The 13,769-nt window shown below is 43.7% G+C and overlaps 2 protein-coding genes across 4 annotated transcripts in view; one reads left to right on the forward strand and one right to left on the reverse strand.

Annotated features, from left to right (window-relative positions):
* Nucleotides 1-1,408: 1,408 nt before the first annotated feature.
* shox2 (short stature homeobox 2) lies at nucleotides 1,409-9,015 on the reverse strand. 2 transcript variants are annotated; one of them, XM_029172155.3, is made up of 5 exons: nucleotides 8,270-9,015; nucleotides 6,505-6,713; nucleotides 3,976-4,033; nucleotides 3,596-3,684; nucleotides 1,409-2,882 (listed from the first exon to the last, which is right to left on the reverse strand). In XM_029172155.3, the coding sequence occupies exons 1-5, from the start codon at nucleotides 8,523-8,525 to the stop codon at nucleotides 2,625-2,627; spliced, it is 870 nt and encodes a 289-aa protein (XP_029027988.1). In that variant the 5' UTR covers nucleotides 8,526-9,015; the 3' UTR covers nucleotides 1,409-2,624. The 2 variants fall into 2 exon arrangements, with proteins under 2 accessions (XP_029027988.1, XP_029027987.1); XM_029172154.3 differs by having other exon boundaries at nucleotides 1,409-2,918; nucleotides 8,270-9,013.
* Nucleotides 9,016-11,032: 2,017 nt separating this feature from the next.
* Nucleotides 11,033-13,769, forward strand: part of rsrc1 (arginine/serine-rich coiled-coil 1) — an 86,591-nt gene continuing 83,854 nt past the window's right edge. For both annotated transcript variants that reach the window (XM_029171127.3, XM_055514255.1), the window contains exons 1-2: nucleotides 11,033-11,166; nucleotides 11,682-11,875. In XM_029171127.3, the coding sequence (XP_029026960.1) occupies nucleotides 11,694-11,875 (182 nt within the window). In that variant the 5' untranslated portion in view covers nucleotides 11,033-11,166; nucleotides 11,682-11,693. The remainder of the gene's footprint in view (nucleotides 11,167-11,681; nucleotides 11,876-13,769) is intronic.

Genomic DNA, 13,769 nt, shown 5'->3' on the forward strand with positions numbered 1-13,769 from the left:
TTTAGGCGCCTCTAAATATTATTTAGAAATTAATTATCCCTTCATGAAATCACTGCTGTATCTTTCATTAAACCTGGTGGAGTGTCCTTGTGGTGCACTCAATAATGAGCACACTGACACTTGTGGTTTATAGCTTTTTCTAATCTCGTATCACTATAATGTTTGTATTAACCTTTAAAGGCAGTTTTTATTCCAGAGGTTGTTTGTTCCCTGTCTAGGAACTAAATCGGATGCGTTTCAAACTGCACGAGGCTAAATGATGTGGCGCGGTCACTCACGCGAACCTGACCTCCGGCTGTGCTCAGAACACGCAGAAACGCCACGTGTTCCACGGCCGAGTCTCACAAAGTGGGGACGGTCGCTGGACATGCGCGGCCCCGAGCCCCGCGTTCCCGTTCCACCCCACAGCGGCGCTGCGCGCTCCCGTCTGAGCAGTTTCCCAGTTCCGTCTCCTCCATTACTGGCGAGGCTCAAAATCAATAATTCAATAGTTTTGGCGTCTAAATCCTGCCCCAAACGGCGAGATACACAAACACTCCAGACTAGTGCAGACTGCGTGAGATCAGTATTAATTAATAGCTAAAGACATTGTGTTTTGTGTGGAAATACCGTTAGGGTAATGTGAGCTGGATTCCTATAATTATAGGCTCCGGTGTCAGGTGTTTATTAAATGTTCAATAAGAGGCGGTTAAGATGTCAGGAAATGGATCAGGCGAATTTGTGAGTCGAGTCAAGCGGTCGCTAATAAATTTGTTTTTTGAAGACCTCGGCTTCATTTCACTTAGCGAGCTGCCTATATGTTTCCATATACTCATCTTTGAGCCTTGACACATAAACAGGCAGCATTTGCATTCAGCGCAGCTGGGCACAAGGCCAAGCCGAGGCATTTACAACGAGAACTGCACTGAATACTATTAACCTACTTCATGTCAAAATGTTTGACAACTATTCTATTCATAATTTCTGGAAACATTTTGCTTCTGTAAAAGAAAAAAACAATACAGCTCCTCAAAAGTGTTATTGATTGAGGCAAAGTCATATTTATATTGTAGACATTTAAATTGTTCTGTACAAACAAACAGTGGCTATAATTAAATTAAGAACATCTTTGTTTCAATAATTATTAGGCCGCTGAGGTTGGCTCATGGGTCCAGCAGGATAATTACCGTAAGAACAACACGGATGTTTTAAGTATTTCCAAAATAGAAATAATAACAAAATATAACAGTCAATTTTATGACTGCTAAACAGCCCAGTTTTCATTTTATTTAATTTTACCTATTTTCTTTATAAACTAAGATTGTTGTCTCTCTTGTTATCTCAGTAATGCAATAATAATAATATTAATAATAATAATAATAATAATACCTGTAAAAATGTTGTCAACGCTTAAAAGAAACTTAAACTCTTAAGGCATTAGAGAAACTTTTGTTAATTTATTATAGAAACGAAAAACATTTGTTTGGGTGGTTTCACGTTTCACATGTGATGGAAGAAAAGTAAAACAACTGAATGAATATTCTTTTTTAGAAACCCGTGCCTCAGGTAAGTTCACTTTCACTGTTATAAAAACATCAAAATTACATACAGAAAGCACATGATTTTCATACACGGAAATCAAAGGAAATACAAAATGAACAAGGGCATTCATAAAGCCACTAAATAATAAAAATAATGCATGTTTCTCGTGTATAAACATATTTTACATGTGTCCGTACCGGTTCCATACAGTCCTCTATTGTTAACCGTGGTAAAGATGGCGTTTATAACATAATGTTCTCCTTCAAAAGAGGACAGATCACCACCTTGTAAATATGGACACTAGATCGGGTTATTCTGACAAAAAGCTCAGTATAACCTACACATATATTATAATCTCACATTTCTGGTATGCCGCCCAGGTTCACCTTCACCAGAGGAGGTCCAAACAAGGTCAACTAGGCCAAACATTCAAGTGAGAGTTGCCCTTCCTCAGAGTGGGGAGGAAAGAGGGAAATGGGAGAGAGACAGAGAGAGAGAGAGAGAGAGGACGTCATCCATGAAGACAAACTCATGCAAACGCTGCTGCTGAGAATTAGCACGAGAAACAGAAGGAGGAGAAACACCTGGAATGCTGTCTTTTCTGTTTGTTTCTGTTTTCTCAAAGAATCCCCGCTCTGTCCTTTCACAGAGAACGTTTTTTTTTTCTTTTCAAATATAACGAGGCCAGCCTCTATATAGGTTCAAAATGAAGTTATAACAATCTTATTATTATAGCCTATTAAAACAGAACAGAACTGCAGAATGGATCGCCTTGTTTGACAAAGTATCGACCGTCCCAGCTGCGCCTTCCTCGTCGACGGGGGGTCCCTGCAGAGAAGTGCCCCGCGAGGCTCCGCTGTCCGTCCCACCGCTCCAAAACGCGTAGGCTAAGTCTCAGTCTTGTTCATTGTCCGTTCCTTGTCTCATAAATAGCCTATATTCTATAGTTATACTCGTGGTTCTTCGTTTTTAAAAGGAAACATAAATATCCTCCATGGATATCTCGTCTCGCTCTGTCCATGGAGTTTGCGTTCAGCGTCTCTCAGGCGCGTCGACGCGTCAGGGAGCGTGCGCACGCGCCGGGTGCCCGCGTCTCCCTGGCGTCACAGTCCCAGCGCGGCCGTGTGCTTTTTGGCCTTCAGTCTCAGGTCGGCGATGCTCGAGTTCTTGCTGGTGTTCTTGGCGGCGGCGGCCGCGGCCACCACCGAGGCGGCGGAGGCGGACTCGGCCGCGAGCGTGGCCAGCGGAAGCCCGAACGGCGGCGCGGGGAACATCATGTAGGGCGCGTGCGCCGCCAGGTGAGAGTGCAGGTGGTGCTGCGCGTGCGCCACGGCGCTGTCCAGCTGTAGTTGCGCCTGCACCTGAAAGGAGAAGGGCGGCACGTTGCAATGACTATCCTACGGGACGGGACGCACGGATGGGGGAGAGAAGGGGGAGAACATGCGTTAACTTTGCAGTGGGTTGTCTGAAGGGACAAATCACCATGAGACCGTTGTACATGCGGTGCAGGTATGAACTGAGCAAAAGAAAAGTGGGCAACAGCTGGAGAAGCGTCACAGAAACTCTCTTTTTCCTATAGCACAGCATCTAATTAGCTCAAAATTCGTTAAATGTAATGCAAAATACATTATATATGAAAATGTTTTATTATAATGGACTACGCGTGCTGCACAGGTGAAAAGTAAGTGCAGTATATAAAACACAAGATACCTCCACATGGCACAAAGCATGAAACCATATAATGTGGTTTATAGCCTCATTTCCGTTTGGGGTGGTTTTAATGTAAAACCTGCATCTGTCCTGTACCTAGAACTGACCTACTAATATTTCTGCTTGCTCCAGTAAAACAGGCATAAAAAAGCTCCATAAAACAATAGAGGGAGTTTTCCAACCAGGCTGTCGGGCCTGGCGTGGTTGGCACAGTGTGCTTTTTGTCAGTGTGGTAATAAGAGTTTAGCAGCTACCCCCTACATTGGAACTGGAGTCTCTGCATAGCACTCGTGCAGAGACGGTGCCAAGACCGCAGTCCGGGGATTGGTCTGGTTTTAGGACTAGACGCTTCAAAGCAACTTGCCTGTTGGAATGGCATCCGTAAAGCCCCCACGTTGACATATGGCGCTACACGACAAGCCTCAAACTGGTTCGCTGCTCCAATCAGGACTCCTGCAAAAACACAGACGATCGCCTAATTGTGAGGAGAATATTCAGAACCACAAAGAGTAAACTGTGGGCCCGAACGACGAGCAGTGGGCTGATTGGCGGAGTAAACGTTAATAACGTCCAGCGCAAACGCGGACTAAAGGAATCACTCTGATTTTGAGGGCACAATTAAGTGGAAATTGAACCGTCGCGCGAGCAGCAACAGTCCGCGTTGCATGCACGCGAGCTTGAAGATGCCTCGGAACAAAATGGCACAAGATAGAAATAAACGGTGAGCATGCAGGATGAAAGTACCTTTATGTAACTGGTTCTCCTGTTTCCTGCATTTGGCTCGTCTATTCTGGAACCAAACCTGCAGGGAGAGAAATTAATTAGAGACCCGCTGATTGGCAGCTGCTTGTGAGGCCATGTGTAATTCCTCTCAAAGTGACAACAACCGCAGAAAAACAATATCCCCGAGGAACGCTGAAATATTAATGACACTGCTTAACCCCAGATTTTAATTATTACATTTAGTCTGCAACAAGAGAGAGTGGGGCGCTTGGAGCACAAAGAGAGGAGAAGGGGAGCAAAAATAGACAGTAGAAAAACCCACGAGAAGAGGACACTAAATTCTTATCAGGAGGAGGGAAACAAGCTTGTTGGAAATGCGCAGGACTATTGGGCTATAATAAATAACCTTGTCGGCGTGGGTTTCATCTTTCTATAGATTAGTGTCCCCGAAGAGTTGAATGGACTCTCAGATATCGAGTAGCAGCAACGCTATTAGGTTTTTGGACATCAGAGCTGAGCGCGATCTGAGCAGCGTCTCCCTCTTTCTCTTCCCATCTCCCTCTCATTAAGTGACCGCTGAAATTAATTACCCTTATCTGCAGAAAATCCATGTCAGAGAAGCGTTTAAATGCCTCGCAGTTTCGTCTAATCACCGCCATTACGCGTGCTTGCGCGCGCGCGCGCGCACGCACACACGCGCGCACGCTGCCAACAAAAAAAAAAAAACGACGCCTCAAAGACAGGCTCACTCCTCTTTTCCTTTCTGCTAAAAAATCGACAAGCGTCAATTTCAGAGAAACGCCTTGGAACACAGATTAAACGGTCTGATACTATGATAATCTGCTTTGAATGTCCCAGACAAAGCTCGGGCTAATTTAGCCCACAATAAACCACGTCACTGCGCAGTCCCCCCTTACATTAAGTCCACACACACACACACACACACACACACACACACACAGAGAAAGCATGATTGAAATATCATATTGATCTGGCTGTCAGCTGGCTTCATTTATTGACCGCGGTGTATGTCATTCGGAAGTCCTTTAGTGCGTGCATCAGGTTTAATTTATTGCGATAATGAAAGCAAATCCTCTGCTCGTATTGATTGAGGCGGAATTTTTTTTAAAAAGAATCACAACAAATGTGTGGTCTCCGCGTGCAACTGATAAAAAGATATAATGCTCTAATAGAGAGAAAATAGAAAGGGGGGTCTTGATTTGGGCAGAAAATAATACATAATTTATGTAAATCCCCCGAGCTGCGCCCCTTGTTCGGGACACAATACGCCTACTGGTGAGATTCCAGTCCAGGCTGGGAGAGCCCTGCTAAAAGCTGGCTTTAACTATTTTTTTTTGGAGGGGTGCGAGCGAGCGTGCGTGCGTGCGTGCGTGCATGCGCGCGCGCGTGCGTCTGCTTGTGTTTGGGATGGAGATCTTCAAGGCCTGTTTCAATGAGGGGACGAATGTTCAGTCCTCCCCCTGGGCCGCGGCAAAACGGGATAAAACCCAGCCTGGAACAGGAAATTAGAGCGTTTTAATAAATCTGATGAGAAGTGTTGTCTATATGTTCATTGTCCCTCTGCTCCAGTTACACAAGACATGTCTGAATCCCCCCACCACCACCACCACCACCCCCCTCCTCTCTCTCCCCGGACTGACTGAAGCCCTTACTGGGTTTCTGCGCAGATGGCGTGTCCCCATGAAAAAACGACAGCAGCTCTGACAAACGGAGGCCTTGGTAACATACACCCCTCAAACTGAAGGCAAATATTTGTAGGCTCATTTGTTTCGGTTGATCCGGACAATACAGGTTGAAGCGAGTCTCGTGATACAAGCGAGGCTCTCAAATGAGATAACAAGCACGAGGAAAACAAGCAAAAACAAGCAGGGAGACAAACGCGTCTGATCCGAAAAATAATAAGAACAAAAGCAATATTCTGACGACGATCCCCAACTTCGCCGCTGTTTCGAATTTTACATCAACTTCTTGAATCTGGAAAAAATACCCGCCAGGGGGTTTCCTCGATTCGCACGTTCAGCTGAGTTGTAGCCAAACAAGTGCACGTCTGGGTATTTAGGCGCCACATGACGAGCTTCACCCCAAACAAGCGCTGTTAATGTCAGGCACTATTTATGTGGGACACCGAGTTCACTGTAATAAGAATCTGTGAAAATATTGGTAAAATATGTTTGAGAAACACAGTCATAGTCGTCTGGATATTTTCGCTTAATGCTTCATTCATTCCCCTTAATATTATCCCTATCATCATTATTATTACAGTAGTAGTATTTTACTGTTGCTGTAATGTTATAACCATGGGTCACCTTCTCGTATTTTAAAGGACTGACACTGTCACGATAATGACACTGTTACAATAATGAGGTGAATTATTAACTACATTTCAGTTGATTTAAATTCGTGCTCCTACTGTATATATTTTTTAAACTCGCCCGTTTGTTTTATTCCAATAATCCTACAGTTTAGCGACGCCTTCCTCCTCGTCAAAACGATGCTTATATCGTTAGCGACCACGCCGCCTCCTCTTACCTGCACTCGGGCCTCTGACAGTCCCAGCCGCTGGCTAAGCTCCTCCCGCATGAAGGCGTCCGGGTAATGGGTTTCGTCGAAGAGTCGCTCCAGCTCGTTGAGCTGCTCTAATGTGAAGTTAGTCCGGCTTCGCCTCTGTTTGATTTTAGTCTGTGTCTCGTCCTCTATGGGCTTCGAGTCCTCTTTCCTCTCCTTGACCTCCGTGGTGCCTGGGATGTGGAGCAGAAGCAGGAGAAGCTCAGCATCGCGTAGCAGCACGGCGGCCTCTAATCTGTGCTGATCATTGGGTAGAATTATCAAACGCGCGAGGCGTATTTTAAGGTACACGTGTATCTTATATGCTGCTCGGTGTGGGCCTATTTAAAGCAAATCGGGCTGAGCTGTCCCTGTGCTCACGGCGTACAACAGGGCCAGCGACTCCAGCAGTCAACACAAAAAGAGAATTTTTAATCCAACCTACACGCATTAAATTTAAGCCTTGATCACAGTCATTTAGTGATGCTGAAGAAAAAAAAAGAGACCTGCCCTGTCAGCCCTCAAATATCACACAGCTATCAGACCTCGGATGTTTTGTAGAGCTACATAAAGCTCTTTAATTATTAACAGCTTATAAATATGCAAGGCTGTGCCCACTGTTGGATGTCTGATACGCGCTTGTCGCAGTTCCGCTTTTAACCACGCAGCCCGTGACGAGCAGATGTCATTTTAACAAGCCGTCCAACTTGAAGATGCCTCGTGCTCTTTGTTGCCACGTTTTGTATCATAACGCGCATTTGACCGGGCTGCGCGAGACAGCGTCACGTTTAATGTGCGGAAACAGGGGGAATTGTTTTGTTGTTACATTAATACACCGATCTATTTTCTGTTTACAGTTATTGTTGTGTTGAATCGTCCTTTTTTTTGGTAATTATTTTTTCGTTATCCAATTGTTTATAAAACACCGACTCACTGAACGCTGCTGCCAGAGCCGGTTGTGCCTCAACCTGATATTTTTACTGTTGCACCTGACGTGCACGCTTTCATGTCTGATATGAGGATTTGATTTCACTTTTGGTGTGCAGCGATCCTTAGAATGTCTGATTATGCTGCCGCTAAATATTTATACACGAGGCATAAATAAAAATCCCTGAGACAAGCGGCCAGCACCGCTTTGTAACCAATGAAAATAAACTAGGTTGTTACGAGGCTTGTGACCAGTCACCAATAAGCTAAACTACAGGTTAAATAAATAATTATTCAGTGTTTTACTTTTATTAAATGGTGTCATAAAAATGCAACACATTGGACTCCTTTCCTATTATTTTTCAGTTCTCCTCATGAATATTTAGTGTGGATTTTACTTTTGAGCTAGGCCTTTTATTATGCACTAAATATAAGAATTAAAACTTTTAAACTGCAAAAAAAAAATATTATCCTCATGGACGTCTGTTTATTGTACTGATACTAAACGGAGGGCGACGTGGACGGTGAACGATGTAAACATTGTAGCATAAACACGAATATGACGCTTTTCACAAAGCAGCAGTCTCTCGCCCTCACGCGCATCGGATCAGTCCAAGTTCCAGTCTGCGCTGAAAGCTCGACGGGCCCGTTTGCTCTGGACCGCGATTGCAGGAAGAAATGAAGATGAAGAGCTTTTAACGCAGTTCCGCGACTAAAGGCGTGATAATGGCCGGTTCGGTGGGTTCGCGCTCGCGCTGGACCGTATCTCACCTCTCTGAGTTCTCCGGACGACCCGGTCGATACAGACGCCGCGCGGACCTACCGTCAATGAGTTTCGGGCTCCCGGCGTCCCTGATTCTTTCCGGGCCGAGCATGTCCGTTTCCCTGCCCGGCGAAAGCGCAACGTTCCGGGTGACGACGGCCGCTTCCTCTCGGCTCCCCGGCTCCGCGGATAGAGGCTCCCTGCTTCCTGCTCGCGTCGAGCCGGTCTCCAACACCTCCCGGTAGGTTATCACTTCCTTCTTCTCCTTCACTTTCTGATCGAAAGACTTAGACACGAAAGCGGTGAGCTCTTCCATCACTGGTTTCTCTCCTCTTAAAAAAAAAAAAATCACACACACTCACTCACACACTCTCTCCCTTTGCTCCACGACAGCTTAAGACATCAATGGTGTGGCTCGTTTTAAAGTCAGTCCCTTGAAAATAATACGAGGTGATGCTGCCAACTCTGGAAAAGGTAAAAAATGTATAAAGATTTATCTTCTCAGCCAATTCCTCCTCCTTTGGTTGCGGAGTTGGGAACCTGCTGGTGATCCTCTATTGAAGTCACAGTATTTATACTTTGCGGCGCCTTGCCCCCTTGATCCGTGCAAATTACCTCCCCTCAGGATGCCGGGATGAGCCCCCCTTCCCCTACACTGATACGGGAGAGAGAGAGGAGAGGAGTACAAAAACATTCGGCAGTACCGTCGCTATTGGCCATTAATCCGAGATTGACAAGAAGGACTAATTAATTTAATTAAGCGCTCATTCGCTGCTATTGTCCTGAGTTAGTTTTTAAACACCCAGGAGATGGTCATGGATCTCTCTCTCCCTTCTCTCTCTCGCTCACCCTCTCTCTCTCCCTCTCTCTCTCTCGCTCTCTGTGCAGGGGTGTGGCTTAAAAAAAATCTGAAAATGACAGGAGAGTGGGAAGCACATGGACGAGGAGTCCTTCCTCACTGTATCTCTGTGATCTGGGGGGGGGGGGGGGGGGGGGGGGGAATAAGACACGTTGATGACACGGAGAGAAAAGAGGTAAAAGCGGACCAGCTGGGATGCCGAGAGCAGCAGCGCCTTACACAGGGAGCTTCAGAGGAAGCTCAAGTGAACATATTTGGCTTTAACCCCAATTGCGTGAAGTTGGCTTTAGGCCTAGTAAATATGTCAATAAGTTTCCGGGGTGTTTCTGTGTAGCCAGGTTGCTGCTTTTTATTTTAACATTTCAACGTAACAAAGAAAAAAATAAACAAAGGAACTTTATAAAAATTTTAAAAAATCACATGATTAGAGATGTGCAGAGGAATTAGGCGGCATTATTATTATTATTATTATTATTATTATTATTATTATTATTATTATTATTATTATTATTATTATTATTATTATTATTATTATTATTATTATTATTAAAATTGTTGTTGTTGTTGTGGTATGTTTGTACACATGTAGGACGTTTGGGTGTTAAAAGACATAAGACCACAAGTCTGGGGACTGTGTGACAAATTATTCAATATTTCTATGTAATCCAGCGTTGGTTTATGTTTCTAATCAACAATTATGTATTTTAAATTGTCATCATTAGCGAAAATAAATCGCTTAATTTTAATTCTCAGCGGACTTTTTTTTAAGCCATTAGGATGTTAAACAGCAGCAAAACGTTTAATTATAGCGCCTCTTGCGATGCGTTGCCTTTGGGTTCACTAATTAACGTTTTCAAATCGCCTTTTCCAGCTTAAATTATTGCCTGTATTTGCGAAAATAAATAAACAATGGCTCGCTTGCGGTGAAGGTAAGTGAACGCTGCGCAGAGAGAGCAATTAGGTGAGAAGAGGAGGCAACATATAGCCAGGCAGGAAACAGGATACAGCGGGATTTTGAAAATGTCGGGAGGAATTTGATGCGAAATTAAACTTGTTTATTGATAAGCTATATAAAGCCCTGTTTCCACATAAGAGCTCTAACAATTCCCTCTAATTAAATATTAACGATGTTTCACTTGGAACCTTAGGCATTAATTACTATTATTTCTGCTGCATCAGAATGCAGGATGAATTCTTAATGCGATAAGCGGCCTCTTTTATCAATTTGCAAAGAAAACCTCATTAAACTGTTTATCAGTTTTTTTTTCCATGGAGGTTATTGATTTATTCACTCATAAAACACAGTCAGTGTATTAGTGTTCGCTGCACATTCACCGTTATGTGTTTTTGAGTTTCGTGAAGTAATTAATTGTTTGCTCTCAATTGTGCGGATGCTCTTGTCGCTCTCTGTACGTATGTCGTAAAGCCTTATTACCGGGGTAGATGACCTCATGCAAATGATCGCTGACAAGGTAGAACTCACGCGTGCACTTTCCTATTTCTATTGTGGCGTGTATAGCCGCGTGTGGGTGTCAGATCTAATGGACAAAATGCGTAATCCAGACTGTTTCTAACGCGTTTTAAATTTATTTGGACCTTAAAACCGGCTGACTTTCAAAGCGTGACATGTTCAGGGTATGTTTACAAGATAAAATTATAGGCTAAGTGACTAATGGTGCATTCTCTGAACTCCCGCTTATCTACGAGAGTGCCTCTCCTTCAAATGGTCTATATCCCTTTGCAATAAATAAAACTATTAATATTTTATAATGCAATTACTGTATGAAATTAGGCTCACTTAATGCGGACAATTTCTTAATATTGTTAATGAACTTACGAGGGTACTTTATTAGTGATAATAATAAAACAAAAGCTAAAAGGGGAAAACACTTTCGTTTTGGGGCTTTTATCTAAAAACCTATTTCAAAACCGTAACACCAGGAGAGATCGGGAGCGCCAGCGATTGCTCTGTGTTCGACTCTGCTGTCTGAAGTCGATCGATGCTTCCGGTTCGATGAATTGTGGCTTCTAAACAGTGCATATGGTTGGTTTGTTGGTTTAGACGAGTGAACAGCAAGGACCGTGTTATCGTTTCAAGGTGAATGGGCTTGTTTTGTCACACTTTTGTGTTTTGTGTAAAGTTTACCGGCTGCAGTGCAGGATGTGTTTGCTGTTGAGGATCTAGGAGGCTTCGTACAAAAGATAGACTGCAGCCGAACGCTCCTGTTAGCATAGTTAGCCTGCTTTGCTAGCCTTCGACAAAACCTGCTTCACGTTTGTGGCATGTGCAAAAGCAATGTTGTTACAGTGGTTCTGGTGGTTAAACACTTAGTTTCCTTTATTAAAATTTAATAGACTAGTCTCTGCGTTTTATTAGATCGTGTAGTTATTAGTTTGTTTTAGAGCCAGATCCAATACAAGACCTCTGTAGTCAGATAAAGTCAGTTACTATATTAAAGCGTTTTATGTTTGAGACGTATTAAGAATTGTTCTATTAGCTTAATTTTTTTATTTCGTGTGCTATACTGATGCAGATCGTTTGGTTGTTTATCAAATCGCTTCTGAAAGTTGCCTGATGGCTCACCAGTAACACCACACTGTGTGTTTTGCCAGCTGACAGGGAGCATGGGTCGGCGCTCCTCTGACAGTGAGGAGGACGGTCGGAGCAGGAGGAAAAGAAAGCAGCGTCGCCGCTCCTCATCTTCCTCCTCTTCCTCTTCCTCATCCTCTGGCAGCCGGGTGACCAGCAGCCGGAGCAGGAGGTCAAGTCGTAAGAACAAGTCTCGCAGCAGGGACAGGAACCGGAGGTGAGAGTCCGCCATAGGGTTGAATGTTCAAGTGTGGCAACGAATCATAACCAGGCAGCCACAGTCAGTTCACAGGTGTGATGTGCTTTGATTAAAAGCAACAATGTTGACTTGCTTGTCATTAATGAAGACTTTAACACTGTAGTTAGTTTTACTGCCACTATTTGTCTAATGTGCCCTTTTCTCTGCAGACAATTTGACTTGTAGGAAAAACACAGGTGTCACTGCTGCCATACCATCATTCAGTTAATTAGTCTCACCTGAGATGCATGCATGCAGTTTGTAAATGTGGCTTTTACAGATTGCGTTTATTTAACAATTTTCGAATTTGCATTTTATGAAGAAGGAAGGCTTTCTTCCTAAGACTTTAGAAGGAAATTAATACCAAACGAAAATTTATTTTTTCTTTGGGCTTTTAAAGTTTTGTTATGGCTACATCATGAATGATTGCTGCGATACGATGTGACACTTTTGCTATAAACCTTTTGCTCACAGGCTACATTTATTTTAGAGACAAATATAGAAGGTTCCTACATTTAGGAAGAGCGTCTCTTTTGGTTTAGTGTTACAGTAAGAATGAAGAAATCAAATGACTGAGTGGCATAGATAAGACAAAAAGGGTTATGGTTTCATACTAGATTTATAAGCATGTCTTTTCTATTTTTGCATCTTACTTTCAGCTGTTACTGTGGCAGGAAAAGGTTCAGTCATAATCAACCATTTACGCGAGTGGCAGAAGGTTTAACCTTGCTCCGTACAGTTGTCCATTCGTGCACCCATCCTCAGCTGCCGCTGGCTGTGTGTGACTGATCAGACAAGGCCAGTTGATGGTAATTATTTATGAGGCTCGGTCAAGGTCCATTACCGATGATGGGAAGCTATTGCATGTTGGTATGGGGTGGGGCTGGGTGGGCAGTGTCAACCCTGGGACCACAGTCCCTTATCTATTAGCAATACAACCTAATCACTTAACCCAGATCTCGTATGTGGTTGTGTGAGATACTGCTGCATTATGTCTTAGAACATACAGAATTTTAACATGGTAGAGCTGCTTTTGGTTCATCGCTGTGTATGCCAGATAGAAACTCAGAAGCAATGGTTGCATGAAACCCAACTTTGCATGAATGCATGAAACCCAACCTTTTAGGTGTCATCACGAGAGGCGCTTCAGTTTTTAAGCAGCTCACAATGTGTTAGAGATGTTTTGTTTTATTACATAGTATGTACACAGGCTTCTATGAATCCGTTCTAGCTAACATCACCTTCCAAAACCCCTCAGTTCACTGCTCTGTGTTTCTCCAGTGTAATGTGTGAAGTGGTTGTACAAGGGCTGTGGAAGTTATTTCATAAGGCCCCACTCATGGGATCCAGCTTTTAGAATACTAATGGCTCTTTGGTGTGCTGCTCTAAGTGGTACAAATCTGGTTTGATAGTTCAGCCTCAATGTCATTTGTAATTCTTTCTTTTTTTCCCTCTCTGCTCCCACAGGAACGTGCGTATGTGTGTTAAAAAGATTTGGGTATTTTTGGCTTTGTTGAAAGAAAGGAGATTTTAAATATTGAATATTGCTCAAACTGTTTGCCCAGTGAAAGAGGGAGGTTCTGCATGTACAATCACCCCCCATAAATGCCTCCTGCTTTATGATATCAATGGGAACACAATGCGAGGGGTGTTTGGAAAATAGATGCTAAGCTGCCACAATAAAGAGCAGCAGAGCACCAAAGGGCCCCTGTGGAGGAACAGTAGGGCAGCCCTGCATGGCCCTACTGCTCTGGGCCTGGGACGAACTGGGAAGCTTGTGGGAAGAGGCTGTAGGCTGTGCTGATAGTAGGCCCATGTTATTTTACAATGCACTAGGATAAAATTTGTTTCTGAACTGAGGTTTACATGACAG

This window comes from Betta splendens, chromosome 13, assembly GCF_900634795.4.
Source record: "Betta splendens chromosome 13, fBetSpl5.4, whole genome shotgun sequence".
Taxonomy (NCBI): Eukaryota; Metazoa; Chordata; class Actinopteri; order Anabantiformes; family Osphronemidae; genus Betta; species Betta splendens.